Here is a 21,852-nt window from a genome sequence, read left to right as displayed (position 1 = left end):
TAAGGGCTTAAGAGTGGAAACCGCTGCATGTCTATAAATCACATCTCCGTAATCCAACAGATAGGAACTCTGCTTCAACAACTCTCTTTCTGCTAATCATAGGGAAGCTGGCTCTCTTTCTATACAAAAAGCCAATATTTTTCCGTAATTTACTGGCGAGAATGTCCACATGATATTTAAATGTAAGTCCTTCATCAATCCAAACACCAAGGTATTTGTATTCTGAAACCCTCTCGATATCAGAACTGTTCAGAGTCGATATATGCAAGTCACTATAAACAATATTTTTGGAAAACAACATGAATTTAGTTTTACTGGCATTAAGCACCAATTTTAGACTAATAAGTGCATCTTGCAGGGCATCAAAGGAGAGTTGTAAATATTTAGTGGCCAGTTGCACAGAATCAGCAGTACAATAGAGAACTGTGTAATCCGCGTAAAGGTGGCTTTGACAGCTGCTCAGAGATGAGACAATATTATTAATATAAATGGTAAATAAGACAGGGCCCAGGATTGATCCCTGTGGAACACATTTTGTGATGGGTAGAAGCTCTGATTGGGCATTTCCCATTTTCACACACTGACATTTTTCTGTTAAATAGTTTTGAAACCAACTGCAAGCACCTGTATCAAAGCCAACACTCTGTAATCTTTGTAATAGGAGAAGGTGGTCAACAGTATCAAACGCCTTCGACAAATCTACAAACAGGGCAGCACAATGCTTTCCTTTGTCAAGGGCTGATACAATGTCATTTATAACTACAGTAGCCGCCGAGATTGTACTGTGTTTTTCTCTAAAACCAGATTGGTGTGGGTTTAATATAGAGTGCTTTGTGATGAATGTTTTAAGTTGGTTGTTTACCAATGACTCCAGGATTTTTGCTAGACAGGATAACTTGGAGATTGGTCTGTAATTATTTAGGTCACTTTTATCCCCCCCTTTATGCAAGGGTGTCACATGAGCTGTTTTCCAGGCAACAGGAACCACACCTGTTAGTAGTGAAAGATTAAATATGTGTGTTATTTGCTCTGAAACCAAATGGTGCAGCTAGTTTGAGGAAAAAAGGATCCAACCCATCCTCCAGTTGATTTCCTGGTATCAATGGCTTGAAGTGCCACGATAAGATACCGTACTTTTCGGACTATAAGCCGCAGCTTTTTCCCCCATTTTTCGACCCTGCGGCTTATATAACGGTGCGGCTTATATGTGACTCGACGTGACCAAACCCGAAAATGTAAAAATCAAAATATAGCTTTTTTGACTGCATTGAAATGTTATTTATCTGTTCCCTTATTTGCTAAACTTAATACAACTTGTAAATGAGTTAATTCTTGTTATTTGTCCGACAGTATTGTGTCCCAATGCTAATTGCATATGGTAATTAAACATTAAAACACCTGCGGCTTATAGTCCAGTGCGGCTTATATATGTACACATCATTCAATTTAGCTGCTGCGGCTTATAGTCGGGTGCGGCTTATAGTGCGAAAAGTATGGTAAGTCACACGATAAGATAAGGTAGGATGAGGTGAGATCTTTATTAATCCCAAGGAGGAAACAAGGGCAATGTCATCAGCGAAACACAACAGTCCTTAGACGACAACAGTCCTACAGGGCGGATGACAGGAAGAACTATCGAAAGCCTAAAGGAGTAATACAACAGGGTATCTGCGTGGTATTAAAAAGTATTCAATTCATAATTCTCGATTTAAGGCCTTAAAAGGTATTACAAAGTATTACATTTAATTTGCACAGGTATTACATTTCTTGGGGGACAGCCCGGCTGTCGGTAGATTAAATAACATTAAATATATTAAATGTTTTTGTATTCAAGTTGTTGTTTTATGTGGGGCTACTGGGAGCTTGGTGCGTCTGGCGAGAGCTTGTATGGAACGTGTGAGAATCTTAATTGGCGTGCAAGTGCAGCCGCAAGTTCAGTGTCGCTATGTGTTTAAAAAAAAATAAAAAATGATGGTCGTTAAGTTGGCATTAAAAAGTCTTCAATTGAACTTGTTGAAACCTGCAGATACCCTGTAATAGAATAGAGATAAAGAATAGCGATACATATTTTAAATTAAAATTGGATTAGATGGATTGAGTACAAAATAGGGCTGGGCGATATAACGATAACTATAATTATCGCGATATATTTTAATCGATATCGAAAAGAAAAAATCATTTATTTATTTATTTATTTTTACCTGCAACAGGGCAGTTTAAAAACCAGAGACAGTGGACAGACTTGTCTTTCTTGCCTGCAACTTAAAGTAATGGCTGTGCTTGTCCAAATGACAATACTGACCAAATTGAGATTTATTTTTCTCTTGTCCATTTATTTTGTTTGCTTTCTAATTTAAAATACAGTTTGAAACCGTCTGTACACAGTAGGCTATGTGTGCTAGCAGAGCTAGTCTCCAGTCATGAGTCACGGTGCACATGTGCGGTGGTTTGTCCACCAAAAAAGCGCCAAAAGATAGAAAAGAAACTAGCAGAGCCAGAACTGTTCAACTCCCCTGGAGCCACAGCCAGCAGAGAAGCCGGTTTACTTTCGCTTTTAAACCAGCTGCAGCCTGAGAACTGGAGTGTGAGGGGATGTAACACTAAAGATGGCGACAACGACAAAGAATTGCTGCAAAATAAACATACACCTGTTGTTTAATTTAAAAAAAAAAAGTGAGTGAAATGATATTGTTATCCATATCGTTATCGCGATATAATTTTTGGCCATATCACCCAGCCCTAGTACAAAAATGCAAATGGACTATAATGTCTATTCGCATGTTGACAGACATACAGATAACTACTGATATTTACAAATATCATCCCTCTCCTGTGTGTGTGTGTGTGTGTGTGTGTGTGTGTAGTAGCGGGCGTGGCCCACCGGCTGCACAGTAAGCACGGTAAGAACGTGGTGCTGCTGGGGGAGGGCTGCCAGGCGGTGAGGGTCGCAGGCTACGCTCACGGCATCGTCTTCAGCGCCAAGGAGCTCCGCGCCGACGAACTGTTCGAGGTAAGAGAGGAGGAGGAGGAGGAAGAGGAATTGTCGTTTTTGTGACTTTTCTTTACCGGGTGTGTGTTGCTTAGTACAAATATGTTGTAACATTCCTATGTTGATTATATGAAGAAATGTGACCTGCATTTGGACAATTCTCTCAAAGTGGTTCTCTGGTATCAGTCAATATGGTCAATAGGGACAAATGGATATTGGTAACAGCCTAAAAAAAAACACAACAAACATAATGTGAATAAACCATTTTCCAAAGTAGAAGAAGTTTTTAAGTAGACCTCATGACTTATTCAGAGAGATCTCCAATTTATTTTTATGCACATGCCTTTGGTTGATAACTGTGTATATTTTTCATTTCAAACCTTTATTTAAACTCAAAAGGCTACTGAGGTTTTCCTCATTTACAGTCACGTTGAGTTTACATACAGAAATAAACAAAGAAAAAGCATATGAAATCATAAAAATAGGACAACAAGATGAGGCAAAAAGCAAGGATAACAAATCAATTGTATGTATAAAGATATATTTCCAGGGGCGCCCCAGTGGCGAACCACATAGCGCGCTCAGCCGCGACACGGCCGACCCGGGGTCGTTATTTGCCGAATGTCTTCCCCCCACTCTGTCTCCCATTCCTCCTCTGTCTCTCTCTACTGGACTGCCCAGTAGCAATAAAGCGATAAAACGCCAAAAAATTAATCTAAAAAAGAAAGAAAAAAAAAATATATATATATTTCCATTTTGAGGGGCGACAGTGGAGTTAGAGCAGTCGTCCGGTAATCGGAAGGTTCCCGGTTCGATTCTCGCTCCTCCCGGGCAGCGTGTCGGAAGTGTCCTTGAGCAAGACACTTAAAGGATAACTCCACTATTTTGGGAAATTAGCTTATTTAACATCTTCCCTGGAGTTAGACAAGAAGATGCATACCTTTTTTGTCTCTGTGCGTGCATTTTAGCTTTGGGAATAGATGCTCCGTTAGCATAGCTTAGCTTCATCACTGGAAGTGAGGCAGGACAGTAGCCTTACAGTGCCTTACAGTGTATTGCAAGGTCTGACATTGACCAAACTTGATATGCATGACCTTGGTGGGCTCTAGGTCAACTCCTGAAAAGGGGGTCAATGTCAGACCTTGCAATACACTGTAAGGCACTGTAAGGCTACTGTCCTGCCTCACTTCCAGTGATGAAGCTAAGCACTGAAATTATGGCAAGGGTTATTAGCCCCCTAACTTTTTATTGCAAAGTCTGACATTGACCCCCTTTTCAGGAGTTGACCTAGAGCCCACCAAGGTCATGCATATCAAGTTTGGTCAATGTCAGACCTTGCAATACACTGTAAGGCACTGTAAGGCTACTGTCCTGCCTCACTTCCAGTGATGAAGCTAAGCTATGCTAACGGAGCATCTATTCCCAAAGCTAAAATGCATGCACAGAGACAAAAAAGGTATGCATCTTCTTGTCTAACTCCAGGGAAGATGTTAAATAAGCTAATTTCCCAAAATAGTGGAGTTATCCTTTAACCCCTAACTGCTCGTCACCTTCGGTGTGTGAATTTGAGGAACAAAATTGTAAAGTGCTTTATAAATGCACCATTTAACATTAAAAGTTGACTACAGTTTGCAAACCAACTCTCTTTCTATCCCTCCCCCTCTCTCTTCTCTCTCTCTCTCACTCTCTCTCTCACTCTCTGTCCCTCTCTCACTCTCTCTCCCTCTCTGTCTCCTCGCTCTGTCCCTCTCTCTCACTCTCTCCCTCTCTCCCTCTCTGTGTCTCTCTCTCTCCCTCTCTGTCTCCTCGCTCTGTCCCTTTCTCTCTTCTGTCTCTCTCTCTCTCTGTATCCCTGTCTCTCTCTCTGTCCCTCTCTCTCTCTGTCTCCCTGTCTCTCTCTCTCTCTCTCTCTCTCTCTCTCTCTCTCTCTCTCTCTCTCTCTCTCTCTCTCTCTCTCTCTCTCTCTCTCTGTCTCTGTCTCTGTCTCTGTCTCTGTCTCTGTCTCTGTCTCTGTCTCTGTCTCTGTCTCTGTCTCTCTCTGTCTCTCTCTGTCTGTCTCTCTCTCTCTCTCTCTCTCTCTCTCTCTCTCTGTCCCCCTCTCTCCTCTCTCTCTCTGTCATGAAGTAAACAGTACAACAGTCTAAACCTCTCGCCCCCCCTCCCCCAGGTGGAGATCGACGAGGTGGACCATGACTGGAGCGGCTCGCTCCACGTGGGCCTGACCACCCTGCCCCCCCCCGACCTGCCCTCCTGCCCGCTGTCGGGCCTGTCCCCCTCGCTGCCTCAGCTGCGCACCAAGGTCACCTGGCTGCTCTGCGGCTCCGAGGTGCGGCGCAACGGCCTGCTGCAGCGCCAGAACTACGGCTGCTCGCTGGACCGGCTGACGGTGAGGAGAGACTCCTATGAAGGCTTGAATTAACTTGTGACAAAAAAAAACAATACACCTACAAGTAGGGCTGTACCGAATGCTTCGAAGCTTCGATCATAATGTTGACATTCGAATTCTAAATCAACATTAGAATTTTTTATTTTTAATAAATTATTTAATTTGAATTTTGAATTTTTTGTATGTGTCTATTTAATCTGTTTAAACCAATGGGGGTTTTCTTCACAGTTGCAGTTAAAGATTAGGCTACACTAATATTATAGTATTATACTATAAGACGTCACCATCACTTTCATACCAACCGTGCCCTTATTGGATTATTTATGTTGACGAAACTGATGAGTTATATTCATTAACACTTTGATTGCCTAAGGCTAAATTCATGATATACCATAGGTTGCCAGCTCTATTTGTCTATGGATAAGTTCCCCTTCTTTGCAGGGCTATAACTTTTTAAATTGTATTGCTAAATTGCCATTATTAGGGCCCATTCAATGTCCTATATGTATTGTTCAGGGTGTATGAACGTTAAATTTTTCATTCACATATTCATACTAAAATATGATCTAAAGTATAAGTATGTTTTCATCTCTTTCTGCAGCTTTCTCCAGAACGTGATTTATAGCCCCAAATGCATTATATTGATGATCAAATACAGTTTGATAGCAATCGGCGCGATATAAAAAAATCCAACTGGACGGACTTCTGGAAGTTACTACACATCATCTGATGTTGACCGGATGGGCGAGGGGGCGTTTATAATTCCGTGGGCAGCGTTATACCATTCATCTAATGTGGGTCAAATGTTCATCAGATCAGTTAGTATAGAAGACATTGAAAAATAACGCTGAATCTTACCGTATCTTCCTCGCGCCGTTGGGCGATGAGCGTGGAGTATAAATTTTCCTATTATGGGATGTTGGAATACCCGGTCCATTTCCAGGTTGTATAATGGTATATACGTCCAAATCATGTTGTTTATCGAGTTATTGGCAACGGATCGCTATGTATTGTGACGAGCTAGAGTGCCGGGACATATACCGAGTGCCTGGAAGTAATATGGTTGAACAGCACATTGTCCAAGTAACTTCCTGTTTGGCAATTGCGCCGATCGGCCACCAGATGGCGCTCTTGAACCGCTAGAGGGTTCAGTGGGGCTTTTTGGTGGGTCTCAGGCCAGCGGATGGGAAATATGAATCCGATCACAGATTTTTGAAATATTGATATCAAAGACGAGTTACGGCGTCTTCGGCAACTTGAGCATGGCGGGGAAGGACGCCTAAACTCGTGGCAGTTAAAGAAAGTTGATTTAATAAAAGAAAAAATAGTAATTTAATCAGATTAATCACTTTATTCAAATTGAGGATTTAGTTTAAAAAAAAAAATCGTTTTTTTATGAAGTAATTTTTTTTTAATAGACATTCGAAGCTTCGTTCGAATACTTCAATCGAAGCTTCGAATGTTAAAAAATGACATTCAGTACAGCCCTACCTACGAGGAGGCTGAAACCGGCTAGAACGTAATTGACACGTCTGGTTGAAGTGTAGGCTACTCGTCAGAGCAATGATGGGATTTCCACAAGGTCCGTTGACCTTGACAAGATATAACGCAAAAGATACTACCTTGACAGTGAACAAACTACAAACGGCATGACGTGGCGGTCAAAACTGTGTACTCTTGCCGGTAACAAACATGCCTGCATTAAATAGACTGGTAAGCCACCTACTGGTCAGTAAAGGGAACTGCTACCATAAACCCAACTTCATAGGCATAAATAATGCATAGAATGGTACATACAATACAGAAATGCAAACAAATAAATTAAATATGAAACATGGCACTAAACCAGCAAATTGGCTCTAACAACTCCGCTTTGGAGGAAAGCCTCTAAATTACTTCATGTAAACGTGGTGGACTTGAGATATAGCAGTGGACTGAGAGGTGTTTGGTGCTGGCAGGCCTTGGCTTACTTGTGCTTAGTATCATTAGTAGGGGTGTTGGGAAAAGTTGATTCACATACGAATCACGATTCTATCTTCTACCGGTTTAAAAATGGATTCACAAATGAATAAAATGTTTCTTAATTTTTTGTGTGATTTAAAAATAAATGTATTTAAAAATTTTAGACCTATTAACACATTAACTGCCATGGAGTTTGCCCGTCTCATACCACTCTCTGCCACCACTCTAAGCCTATGGAGATGTTCACCTTATTTGCAGGGCTATAACTTTTTAAATTGTATTGCTAAATTGACATTACTATGGCCCATTCAACATCGATTATCTATCGTTCAGGATGTAGGAACGTTATACTTTTTCATCCATAGATTCATACGAAAATACCGTCTAGAATATAAATATGTTTTTATCGTTTTCTGCAGTAATTCCTAGAACGTGAGTTATAGGCATAAACTCATATATAGATTATCAACTGCCGTTTGTTGCCGATACACGCTATATTAAAAATTTCAACTGTACATGATCCTAAACGTTATGACTGATCATGCACGGATGGGGGGTGGGTCGTTTTATAATTCCGTGATCGTCAGTAAATGCTTTATGTAGTATGGGTGATATATTGATCAGAGCAGTTTGCATTAATAATAATAAACAAACACGCTGAAAGTATCGTTACTGTCCTCTTACCGTTCGCCGATGAGACTGGAGGAAAAAGATCCCACTTATTTGACGGCGATCTACTAGATCCATTTCCGGTTTGTATAATAATAATAAACGCCCAAATCATATCGATTATTGAGTTATGGCAGCGATCCATATACACGTATGTGTGTCTAGAGTCCCGCAACAATATGTGAGTGCCGGACGCATTTTCCAGATGCACGGAGATCACCAGAGATCCATTTCCGGTTGTAACTCGCCTATCATCCACCAGGCGGCAGTATTGAAGCGTTGCAGAGTTGTGCAGGCTCCCACTGTATCAGCCGAGGCTGGGTGAGGGAATTATGAATACCATGGCGAAAAAATGAAATATGATATCAATAACGTTGTACGCCGTGGTTTGGCAGAATTAGCATGACCTTGAAACACGTTGTACGACGTTATTGGCGCCAGATGTGTTAAACTAACTGTCTCTCACAATCAAATAGGAAAAGTAACTCAAAACTGCAACCAAGAATCAAATCTATACACGTATTGAATTGAGAATACATTTTTTTAATCTAATCGTGACCCCCCCCCCCCCCCCCCCCCCCCCCCCCCCAAATAATCTAAATCATGAGATTCCCGAATTGCATGTAAGATGAGCAGGTATGGTCAGAGCACCATGTTGTCTGTGGTTGCAGACTGACTGTGTTGTGTGTAGAGCATCATGGCGTGTGTGGTAGCAGTCTGTAGTTCGAAGCTTCATTCATAACGTTGACATTCGAATTCTAAATCAACATTTGATTTTTTTATGTGTTATGTGTCTATTCATTCTGTTTAAACCAATGGGGTTTTTCTTCACAGTTGCAGATAAAGATTAGGCTACACTAATATTATAGTATATGACTCGTCATAAAAAAATCTATAAAACATTTATCATAAATGATGTACCCTATCTGCATCCGCATCCGATTAATCACTTTATTCAAATTGAGGTTTTTGTTTGAGGATATAAAAAAAATATATATGCCTGCAGCAGCATGTTGAGGTTCCCACGCAGGGGCCACACCCTAGATCTGGTCATTACATCAGCCCCCTTAAATAGCCTAGAGGTCTATGACCTCGGTGTGTCCGACCATAAGGTGGTCTCAATGACCCTGTCATCGATGCTGCCCTCTACTAGACAAATGTCAAATGTCCTTCCGAAATTGGAAATCCATTGACCCAGCCACCATGACCACAGACCTCCAACGCATCACCTGCCCAGCCTCTGCAACAATGGATGAACTAGTAGAGCACTACAACTCATCCCTGAGCAGTGTCTTTGACCTTCATGCCCCTGTCAAGACACGTGAGGTCAATTTTAAACGCTCCGCCCCCTGGTTCACACAGGAACTGAGGAAAATGAAAAGAGCTGGTCGTGCCCTGGAACGTCGACTCAGACACTCTGGACTCACTGTCCACAAACTGGCTTTCCGTGACCTTCAAAAGGCGTACTGCAAGTCCCTGAAAGATGCACGGTCAAACTTCTACTCCAACCTCATCAATAAAAACACTGGCAACTCTAAGCAGCTTTTTTCCACCATAAATCACCTACTGAAGCCACAACCATCCTCATCCACTGAAGCTACAAAAGAGCGATGCAATAACTTTATGGACTTCTTCAGATCTAAAGTAAACAACATCCGCTCTCTGATGCCCAGCTCTTCCTCTATGTTTCCCCCTGCCTCTAACCCACCACCTGAGAGCTTGCCATCTCTCCCATGTTTCACTGAGGTTCAGCAGAGCCACATTGAAAAAACCCTCAGAGGAATGAAACCATCCACCTGCACCCTGGATCCCATTCCAACTGCCCTGCTCAAGTCAAACATCCCCAGCATCAGCCCAATCATCACCCAGGCTGTTAACCTCTCCCTTCAAACTGGCCATATCCCATCCGCCCTCAAAGTTGCCATCATCAGCCCCCTCCTAAAGAAGCCCACCCTGGACCCGGAGGTTCTTGCCAACTACAGCCTATTTCGAACCTTTCCTTCCTATCCAAGGTTTTGGAAAAGGTAGTTGCCTCCCAGCTCCAGGACCACCTTAAAAATAACACCCTGTTTGAGAAGTTCGGCTTTCGCTCATCCCACAGCACGGAAACAGCTCTGCTCAGGGTGACGAATGACCTCCTAATGACCGCTGACGCAGGATCACCATCACTCCTCATCCTCCTCGATCTGACAGCTGCGTTTGACACTGTGGACCACACCATCCTCCTGGAGCGCCTCCACAACACTGTTGGACTGTCGGAACATGCACTACAGTGGTTCCAGTCCTACCTCTTAGGCAGGACTGAATATGTCTCACTGGGAGGACACAAGTCCAGGCTGCTCGAGGTCACCTGTGGTGTTCCGCAGGGGTCGGTTCTTGGTCCCATTCTATTCATCACCTACATGCTCCCCCTCGGTCGTGTCATCGGCAGACATGGAATGTCCTTCCACTGTTATGCCGATGACACACAACTCTACATAAAAACGGCCCCAAACCCCTCTGCAGCTCTGTCATGCCTCACCACCTGTCTTGGGGAGATAAAGGCATTGATGAACAGCAACTTCCTCCAACTGAACAGCAAAAAAACCGAGGCACTCCTAATTGGCAGTGGCACCCCCCACCAGGTTCAGTCTTCATCCATATCACATCTCACCTTTGACGGCCAGGTAATCCCCCTCTCCCCCTCAGTCACAAATCTGGGGGTTCGATTTGACCCCCACCTGACCTTCAACACCCACATAGAACACCTCTGCAAGACCTCATTCTATCACCTAAAAAACATATCAAAACTCTGTCCCATTCTAACCCTGTCAGATGCAGATAAGCTTGTCCATGCCTTTATCTCCTCAAGACTGGACTACTGTAACGGACTCTTCATCGGGATTCCTGGCAAGAGCATCCAAAAGCTGCAATACATCCAGAACAGCGCTGCCAGGATCCTGATGAGAGTCCGTAAACACGATCACATAACCCCCATCCTCCACTCACTACACTGGCTCCCCGTCTCATCCCGGATCAACTACAAAATCCTGACGATCACCCATAACTGCATAAACACGCACCCCTCTACCTTCAGGAACTCATCACTCCACAATCCTTCAAACGCACCCTCAGATCCGCAGGTAGCCTGCTCCTTCAGGTCCCCAATACCCGGCTCTGCACCATGGGTGACCGAGCCTTCTGTACGGCTGCACCACGCCTGTGGAACAGCCTCCCCATCCAGCTGAGGGCACCACAGAGCCTGGACTCTTTTAAAACAGGCCTGAAAACCTACCTATTCAAAAAGGCCTTTGACTGTTGTTTTTAAATTGTCTGTTTATACTATGTTTTTAATTAATGTTCTATTTTTATCTTATTTTTATTCTGTATTTTATTTTATTTGTTTTACTAATAACTATTTTATTTCAATTTTTTTAACTGTTTTAACCCTGTAGTGTAGCACTTTGGGATCCCAGTGAACAAAAAGTGCATTACAAATCCAATCTATTATTATTATTATTATTATTATTATTATTATTATTATTATTATTATTATTATTATTATTATTATTATTATTATTATTATTATTATTATTTGTGTATAGAGCACCGTGGTGTGTCTGGTAGCAGCCCTACTGTGTTGTGTATAGAGCACCGTGGTGTGTCTGGTAGCAGCCCTACTGTGTTGTGTATAGAGCACCGTGGTGTGTCTGGTAGCAGCCCTACTGTGTTGTGTATAGAGCACCGTGGTGTGTCTGGTAGCAGCCCTACTGTGTTGTGTATAGAGCACCGTGGTGTGTCTGGTAGCAGCCCTACTGTGTTGTGTATAGAGCACCGTGGTGTGTCTGGTAGCAGCCCTACTGTGTTGTATATAGAGCACCGTGGTGTGTCTGGTAGCAGCCTGACTGTGTTGTGTATAGAGCACCGTGGTGTGTCTGGTAACAGGCTGACTGTGTTGTGTATAGAGCACCGTGGTGTGTCTGGTAGCAGCCCTACTGTGTTGTGTATAGAGCACCGTGGTGTGTCTGGTAACAGCCCTACTGTGTTGTGTATAGAGCACCGTGGTGTGTCTGGTAGCAGCCCTACTGTGTTGTGTATAGAGCACCGTGGTGTGTCTGGTAGCAGCCCTACTGTGTTGTGTATAGAGCACCGTGGTGTGTCTGGTAGCAGCCCTACTGTGTTGTGTATAGAGCACCGTGGTGTGTCTGGTAGCAGCCCTACTGTGTTGTGTATAGAGCACCGTGGTGTGTCTGGTAGCAGCCCTACTGTGTTGTGTATAGAGCACCGTGGTGTGTCTGGTAGCAGCCCGACTGTGTTGTGTATAGAGCACCGTGGTGTGTCTGGTAGCAGCCCTACTGTGTTGTGTATAGAGCACCGTGGTGTGTCTGGTAGCAGCCCTACTGTGTTGTGTATAGAGCACCGTGGTGTGTCTGGTAGCAGCCCTACTGTGTTGTGTATAGAGCACCGTGGTGTGTCTGGTAGCAGCCCTACTGTGTTGTGTATAGAGCACCGTGGTGTGTCTGGTAGCAGCCTGACTGTGTTGTGTATAGAGCACCGTGGTGTGTCTGGTAGCAGCCCTACTGTGTTGTGTATAGAGCACCGTGGTGTGTCTGGTAACAGCCCTACTGTGTTGTGTATAGAGCACCGTGGTGTGTCTGGTAGCAGCCCTACTGTGTTGTGTATAGAGCACCGTGGTGTGTCTGGTAGCAGCCCTACTGTGTTGTATATAGAGCACCGTGGTGTGTCTGGTAGCTGCCCTACTGTGTTGTGTATAGAGCACCGTGGTGTGTCTGGTAACAGCCCTACTGTGTTGTGTATAGAGCACCGTGGTGTGTCTGGTAGCAGCCTGACTGTGTTGTGTATAGAGCACCGTGGTGTGTCTGGTAGCAGCCCTACTGTGTTGTGTATAGAGCACCGTGGTGTGTCTGGTAACAGCCCTACTGTGTTGTGTATAGAGCACCGTGGTGTGTCTGGTAGCAGCCTGACTGTGTTGTGTATAGAGCACCGTGGTGTGTCTGGTAGCAGCCCTACTGTGTTGTGTATAGAGCACTGTGGTGTGTCTGGTAGCAGCCCTACTGTGTTGTGTATAGAGCACCGTGGTGTGTCTGGTAGCAGCCCTACTGTGTTGTGTATAGAGCACCGTGGTGTGTCTGGTAACAGGCTGACTGTGTTGTGTATAGAGCACCGTGGTGTGTCTGGTAGCAGCCCTACTGTGTTGTGTATAGAGCACCGTGGTGTGTCTGGTAGCAGCCCTACTGTGTTGTGTATAGAGCACCGTGGTGTGTCTGGTAACAGCCCTACTGTGTTGTGTATAGAGCACCGTGGTGTGTCTGGTAGCAGCCTGACTGTGTTGTGTATAGAGCACCGTGGTGTGTCTGGTAGCAGCCCTACTGTGTTGTGTATAGAGCACCGTGGTGTGTCTGGTAGCAGCCCTACTGTGTTGTGTATAGAGCACCGTGGTGTGTCTGGTAGCAGCCCTACTGTGTTGTGTATAGAGCACCGTGGTGTGTCTGGTAGCAGCCCTACTGTGTTGTGTATAGAGCACCGTGGTGTGTCTGGTAACAAACTGACTGTGTTGTGTATAGAGCACCGTGGTGTGTCTGGTAGCAGCCCTACTGTGTTGTGTATAGAGCACCGTGGTGTGTCTGGTAGCAGCCTGACTGTGTTGTGTATAGAGCACCGTGGTGTGTCTGGTAGCAGCCCTACTGTGTTGTGTATAGAGCACCGTGGTGTGTCTGGTAGCAGCCCTACTGTGTTGTGTATAGAGCACCGTGGTGTGTCTGGTAACAGGCTGACTGTGTTGTGTGTCCAGGTGGGTAACCGTGTTGGTGTGAAGAGGTGCAGCGATGACACCATGCACATCTTCATCGATGGAGAGGACATGGGGCCTGCTGCCACTGCTGTAGCCAAGGTAACCATTAGATAGATATATACCTATAGTACACGCTGGCACTGCTGTAGCCAAGGTAACCATTAGATATATACCTATAGTACACACTGGCACTGCTGTAGCCAAGGTAACCATTAGATATATACCTATAGTACACGCTGGCACTGCTGTAGCCAAGGTAACCATTAGATAGATGTATACCTATAGTACACACTGGCACTGCTGTAGTCAAGGTAACCATTAGATAGATATATACCTATAGTACACGCTGGCACTGCTGTAGCCAAGGTAACCATTAGATATATACCTATAGTACACACTGGCACTGCTGTAGCCAAGGTAACCATTAGATATATACCTATAGTACACGCTGGCACTGCTGTAGCCAAGGTAACCATTAGATATATACCTATAGTACACACTGGCACTGCTGTAGCCAAGGTAACCATTAGATATATACCTATAGTACACGCTGGCACTGCTGTAGCCAAGGTAACCATTAGATAGATATATACCTATAGTACACACTGGCACTGCTGTAGTCAAGGTAACCATTAGATAGATATATACCTATAGTACACGCTGGCACTGCTGTAGCCAAGGTAACCATTAGATATATACCTATTGTAACTGAGGGGTACAATTCCCTGACTGTATTAAAGAGTATGATATATTAAACCACTACTAGTTATGTACTTTAATTACTGGCCATACAGTACATGAATATATATGGTGAACACCCACACAAGAATACGGCATTGACACATAAAGTACTATTTAGAGGGTATTTATTATTATTAAGCAACGTTAGGTTACAGATTGAGAATTATGCTCGCGCTTGTATGGCGAAGAACACACGTAAAGTAAGTCAAGAGCGTAAGTCAATGAGAATAGTATGAATACTAGGATGGGTCTAAACTGACGCCACCTGTGGTATAGCAATTACATAGGGCACACTAGTACCAGCTGGAGACACTGGGGGGTTCCCTCCGGGTGTAAGGCCGGCCGGGGTAGAGGAATGTTCGGGTACAAAGTCTGGGTCAACGAGGAATAACGAGGTTCCAGATACAGGAGCCAGTGCATGTACTCCCTTGATCAGTAGACAAAGCAACAGCTATAATCCAGTATGCTCGACAGCATGGAAGACAGCTAGCCAGCCTCTTCCTAGAGGCGGGCTCGAGTGATGATCCTCACGGGGGGTAGATCCCAAACGACAGTGGGGTCGACGGTTCTCTGCTCCAGCAGTCACGGTCCCAAAGCAATATAATCCAACCAGAAATGGTTCTGCAGTCGCCGGTGTAGGTTCTCCGGTGTACATATCCAACGGTTCTCGTCTAGGACTCCTCGGGTGGGGGCACTAGTTTAGGCCGCCCAGCCTGGATAAGTGCACTAGCTATATACACGACGAACCGGTGGTAATGCTGGTCACTGAAGAACTGTAGCCGCACGATACACTATAAATGATAGACTATTACTTCACATTAGAATAAGTCGAACTCAACGTTACTGCTTTAAACTCTGACACTTTAGCAATCTTCGCACGCGGTTCTCAAGGCTCTATTTAGAGGCAAAGTTGCTCACTTCACTGCACGTTGTCTCGTGGTGAAGGTATTACTAGTAATGAACGAATTGCTGCTGTTTCCACCTGCGCCGTATTTATACGTAAGGTGAATTATCTAGTGCCAACCTCAGTTCTGTCGTATTACTGCGCAGACTCTGGACATGTTGAGACCAGCGTTTCCGTTAGCCGGTAATTACCGGTATTTGACTGGCAAAATCTGTTGAAGTCCGACATATTTAATCTCTCCGGTCATAGTGTCCGGTGAAAATAGTTCCCTCTGGGCACAGTTTGATTATTTGAATTGTATTTGGATGGGCTGGAGTTGGGTGGCCTATGCGATGAACGAAACAATCATTGAGTTTGTTGTCGTTGCTTCGCTCAGCGAGAGCTTGCTGCTGGATTTGCGGAAGGCATGCAGCTGCAGACCCACAGAACCCACCAGCTTTGCTGGCACAGTGCGGTCCCCAGACCTGGAAAGCTGCTCTGCGGGTCTGCAGCTGGATGCTTCTTGCAAACTAACTGCGGCCGGCTCGCGCTGATAACAGCTTTCATTGTTGGACCGGCTGCTTGGTGGAGCAACGATGAAACGAATGTAATGAATCGTTCGTCGCATGGGCTATTTAATTTTGGCCTGTTTTGGTACGGTTCGGGTGGTCAAGTTGTGCTTGGAGGGAGTTGTTTTCACCGGACATTATGACCAGCACCAAGTCGTTGGGAAGTGGAGATATACATCACGCAAACCCACGATAATGTTGCCGCCTCTCTCTGCAAAATTTCTCAGTTCTTCGCTTGATATAATTAATACAAATGTCCAATATAACGGAATTCGTTAGCTCATAAAAATGTGATTATAACAGACTGCTGTTTAGTGTCGGACCGACTGCCCACATACGCGGTCTATTTTATTTCAAGTCAGCAGCAGCACGGAGTATCGAGGGACTTATTTTATTTGGAATATATTAATGACTATACGCAAAAGTAGCCTCGTTTTAAGTAATAATATTATAAATCTACATGCCTTGAGGATGACATTCTTTATATAGCCTATATCAATTGTTTTAAAGCTCAATAAACTATGACCGGAATTAATCTCATTTGTCCGGTAGATTGAAATCTTGCAGGTCACGGAGACCGGCAACAATTTTTTCTAACGGAAACCCTGGTTGAGACATGCCCGGAGTTGCCTTTGAACTTGCCGTTGGGGGCTTGGTCGTTGGCGCCTAGGGGTCGCTGTCCAATAGGAGAGCGAATATTACTCTGGTTTGTACCCAGGTAAAGGGATATTCCGTGTATATATACAAATAATATACAAGGGATATCAAACGATATACAAATATTATACAAGGGATCTCAAGCAATAAATATATATATTCGGTTTAATCTGACCCTTTGTAACACCTATAGTACACACTGGCACTGCTGTAGCCAAGGTAACCATTAGATATATACCTATAGTACACGCTGGCACTGCTGTAGCCAAGGTAACCATTAGATATATACCTATAGTACACACTGGCACTGCTGTAGCCAAGGTAACCATTAGATATATACCTATAGTACACGCTGGCACTGCTGTAGTCAAGGTAACCATTAGATAGATATATACCTATAGTACACGCTGGCACTGCTGTAGTCAAGGTAACCATTAGATAGATATATACCTATAGTACACGCTGGCACTGCTGTAGCCAAGGTAACCATTAGATATATACCTATAGTACACGCTGGCACTGCTGTAGCCAAGGTAACCATTAGATATATACCTATAGTACACGCTGGCACTGCTGTAGCCAAGGTAACCATTAGATATATACCTATAGTACACACTGGCACTGCTGTAGCCAAGGTAACCATTAGATATATACCTATAGTACACGCTGGCACTGCTGTAGTCAAGGTAACCATTAGATAATATATACCTATAGTACACGCTGGCACTGCTGTAGCCAAGGTACGCATTAGATATATACCTATTACGGGTGGAACGGTACGCATTCGAACCGTACACCGTTCGGCACGACCTCCCCGGTTCGGGGCGTGTATGTATTGTTCGGTTCACGGGATGAGCAAAAAAAAATCTTCATTTGGCACGGAGCCGGGAGAGGTGACGCGCCGGCTGCTCAGCTGGCAGCAGCAGTAGCAGGTGCTAGTGTGGAAATTGCAAGCGCAATATATTATAAATCAATCTTCATTATGACTTTAAAAACATAGCCATTAACATTACATAGGCCTACACACATCTTGTCATAACGTTGGCACGGTTTACAACACAACGCACGTTTAACTATGGTAGCCCCACTAGCCCGCCAGCGCTAATACAGCGAATGAAATGTTACCGTAGCTACTAGCTAGCAGAGGAGAAAATGGGAGTCTGAGAGACAGGGTGTTGAAAGACAATGATAGGCGTTTATTCAACATCCAAGAAGGCTAACATACAACTGTGTTTACTAACTCCAACCGGGACTATTGCCGCTTTTCCACTGCATGTTATCAACTCTATTCAACTCTGGTAACGTTAGTCGAGAAGGTCCGAAGGTAGTGGTACCACACACTAAATTGTCTGTGCGGTCCCCCAACCCAATAGATAGTTCCAACTCACAGAATTGCGTTAATCCACCACAGTTGCACTCAATATTTAAAGTTTTTCTCTGATGCACAGTCCAATCCAATGATGTGCAATACCATCCGGGAGACAATAGGCGGCGGTATTTGCCCTTTTCGAGCTCAGACCCATTCCCAATGATAACGTCAGGCTGGATGGATGAAAAATGACTGGATATTGCTAATAAAATAAATAATGATTAAAACCAGAGAAATAACGATTAAAACCCGAGTTTTCTCGGGTCTTGGCACTCAACGCATGGCGAGTTAACCCGACTAATCTCGTGGAACTGACAATCAGGGAATTTAAACATTGTTGACATTGTTTTTTTCTGTTTATTTTAAAGAAAGGAAAGTCTAGTACTGGCTGAGCATATTGTTTGTTTGCACTAAGTTAATACAAATGTAGCCTATATTTTTCAGTCAGTTCGGTCTTTGTGTGCCAAACATTATTTAAGGCAAACCACTGTAAACTTTATTTTATTTTTTTATATATAAATGAGAAGCATGTTTACATTTTTGGAGTGTTACACTTAAAAAAAAAAAAGGAAGAAAAAAACAACGTATATTGAACGGAACCGAAAACCGCTAGCCCAAAACCGTGATACGAACCGAACCGTTCCACCCATAATACCTATAGTACACGCTGTAGCCAAGGTACGCATTACATATACCTATAGTAAACACTGTAACCAAGGTCACAGACACAGGTCAGTCTCTAAAAATGAACACACACTAATGTCCACCTCTCTCTCTCTCTCCCTCTCTCCCCCCCCTCTCTATCTCTCTCTCCACCCCCCCACTAATGTCCACCTCTCTCCCTCTCTCCCCCCCCTCTCTCTCCCCCCTCTCTATTTATCTCTCTCCCCCTCTCTCTCTCTCTCTCCACCCTCCATCTCCCCACCTCTCTCTCTCTCTCTAGAATGTGTATGCAGTGTTAGAACTGTATGGCCGTGTGACAAGGGTGTCCATCGTCAGCTCCTCTGTGCTGGAGGACGTGGAGAGCATCAAGGCTCCCTCTCTCTCCTCAGAGAGCTGGAGCGAAGGAGAGGAGGACAACACGCCTGTCAGAGAGGTAGGAGGAGGGACGGAGGGATGGTGGAACAATAACGACGATGGACGTAAACATGGAAGACACATTGTTCCTTAATATGCACTGTCTCTGTATTTTAAACCAATAAATACAAAAAAAAAAAAAAAAATACTGAAGGCAGAGTTTATGTTTTTTTTTTAATACACTTTTTCTCCCCATTTTCTATTTTTCTCCCATCCCAATTTCGTATTATCAAATTCTTCCCTCCCCTGTCTTGAACGTTGCTAGACTATGCCTCCCACTGGTCGGCTGTAGTGAGGATAGAAGCCTTGCATCATGTGTCCCCTCCGGTACACGAGAGGGCAGCCTGTCGCATCTTTTCACCGCAGCAGCTCGAACTCTCAGTGGCGAGGAGTAACGCGTGGGAGGCTCACGCTGCCCCCGCTACTTCCTGCTTCCGCCGCACCAGCGTCACCAAACCCACCTGTAGGAGTCGCTGTCCACAACGTCAAATCCCTACCCACCGGCTTTCCCACCCTCTTAACACTTGCCAATTGTGTTAGTATGAACAACCGGCCAGCCGGTAGCAACGCCGAGAGCTGGGCTCGAACCCAGTGTCTCCTGCGTTAGTGGCGAGCGCCTTGCCCACTGCGCCAATCAGCCGCCCCAGAGTTTATGGTTTTAATTTCTAAGTTGAATGCAGTGGAGGCCAGCTACTCAAAACAAATCAGACCTGTATCTGATTTAGGACCACGAATGAAAGTGGCCCAAATCAGAATTGAAAAGATCAAATTCCGTGTGCTGTTCGTGATACTGTCATGAAAATGAAAAACAGATCCGAGTCACATATGAGCAAAAAATAAATCAAATTCTGTCCACTTCTGTGTGAACGTAGCCCTTGAGTGAACCTATATGAAAACACATCTTTTTAACTTTGCTTCTGTATTTAGTATATTCCTTTTGTTTCAATAATTTAATTTAATTTATTTACTTTAATTTTTTCTACTTATTTTATTGCTTGTGATATGCAATTTGTCTACCGAGTCATGCATTTTGTTATTAATTTGTCAATTCTATTTTTTGTGTTGTCAAAGCACTCTGGGCTGCTTTCTATTGCATGAAGGGTGCTTTATAAATAACGTTTATTATTATTATTATTATTATTATTAAATAATTATTATTATTATTATTATTATTATTATTATTATTATTATTATTATTATTATTATTATTATATCAGAGCCAACCTAATGCCCCCCTCCCCCAGGTGGAGAGTGAGCCTTGTGCCCTGGTGCCCACCGCCATGGTCTTCCTGGAGAACCATGGCAAGAACATCCTGCTGTCCAACCAGAACCTGACTGCAGCCAGAGTGTCCAGCTACAACCAGGGCCTACTGGTCACCGCCCAGCCCCTCCCCCAGCAGCAGCTGTTCCAGGTTCGATTAAGATCAAATTCAGATTCAGATTCCTTTATTGTCACTTATTACAGTACTTTACAGCAAGAACAGTGAAATTCTATTTATTGTGGTCCCTCGACCATAGCAGCTTCTTTCTTAGTAATGAGATTGTTATGGAAAATATTAAAGGACAAAAGTTGAGCCGTTGTGTAAATCATTCTGAGTCAAGTTATTAAAAAATAGAAAGCATAGTTTAATTATTTCTCTGTGGCCACAGTAGAAAGTTCAGTTTACAATCAGAGACTTCATGTTCACACACACAGAGTCTGACCAGCAAAGTGACAAAGAGTTCTGGTCAGAACGTACATTATACTCATTTGCAAGACGTAACATTAGAACAGATATGACGATGAAACTAAACAAATTCATTCCCAGTTAGGGGAATTAATAACATGACTTTGCTTTGGCTTGGCTAGGAAGAACCTTGGAGTCTCTTCAAGAGACACACACACACACTGTAGCCTAGTTGTCTGAGCGTATTAAACCAGTCAAGCTGTACAATGATAGAATATGTATTTTCACACAGATGTATAGATAACATTCCCATCACAAGATAGATTCTTAATAATAAAATAAGATAAAAATACAATACATTTTGCATAGAATAAAATGGATAACTAAAACAAAGATCACTATTTACAGTTCTAAAAGTGTGCAGTGCAGATCAGGATGTAGATATTATACTATATACGTTTTAAATAACAAAGATGGCTATGTACAGTTCCAAAAAAAAAAAGTATGTGTGTAATGAGTAATGTGTACATTTTTAGCAGTGCAAAATGCAATGTGCAATACGGTGGTCAGCCGCAACAGTGTTGGACTGGACTTGAAGAAGTCTTTGCACATATTGCAACATAGTCATGCAGCGACACAAATTTTTTGGGGGGGGGTCGCCGATGGGGGCTGCACCTGGGGACCAATCCAAGTGCTCCTGTCCGTCTTCATCAGACAGCGTTGGCGATCTGTTCTGCATGTTTTTCCATCCGGCACGGGGGGGGGGGGGGGGGAGAACATGCAAACTCCCCACAGAAAGGGAGATACCCCACCTGGGCACCTAGCAACCCGGCAACCTGGTCCCCAAGCGGGAATCGAACCCAGGACCATCAGTGTTGAGCACTTACACCTGCCTTGCAACACAGAGGTGTTCCTACTAGCTTTTGATTTAAAGTTGTATTTTTATACATTTACTGTTAGCTAGTAGCTCCTGTCTGTAAGCAGTCACACCATTTGATTTTTATATATTTACTGTTAGCTTGTAGCTCCGGTCTGTGAACAGTCACACCATTTGATTTTTATATATTTACTGTTAGCTTGTAGCTCCTGTCT

At 43.7% G+C, this 21,852-nt stretch overlaps 1 protein-coding gene across 1 annotated transcript in view; it reads left to right on the top strand.

Moving 5' to 3' along the window:
* Window positions 1-21,852, top strand: part of neurl4 (neuralized E3 ubiquitin protein ligase 4) — a gene marked incomplete at its 5' end in the record, with an annotated part of 128,137 nt that overhangs the window by 55,682 nt on the left and 50,603 nt on the right. Inside the window, 5 exon segments of the mRNA XM_084311773.1 lie at window positions 2,865-3,010; window positions 5,157-5,375; window positions 13,798-13,896; window positions 18,960-19,112; window positions 20,338-20,505. Coding sequence (XP_084167899.1) covers window positions 2,865-3,010; window positions 5,157-5,375; window positions 13,798-13,896; window positions 18,960-19,112; window positions 20,338-20,505 — 785 coding nt within the window.

This window comes from Notolepis coatsorum, assembly GCF_963971535.1.
Source record: "Notolepis coatsorum genome assembly, chromosome: 4".
Lineage (NCBI taxonomy): Eukaryota > Metazoa > Chordata > Actinopteri > Aulopiformes > Paralepididae > Notolepis > Notolepis coatsorum.
Note: the sequence above shows the minus strand (reverse complement) of the source record. Positions and strands in the feature narration are given on the sequence as shown.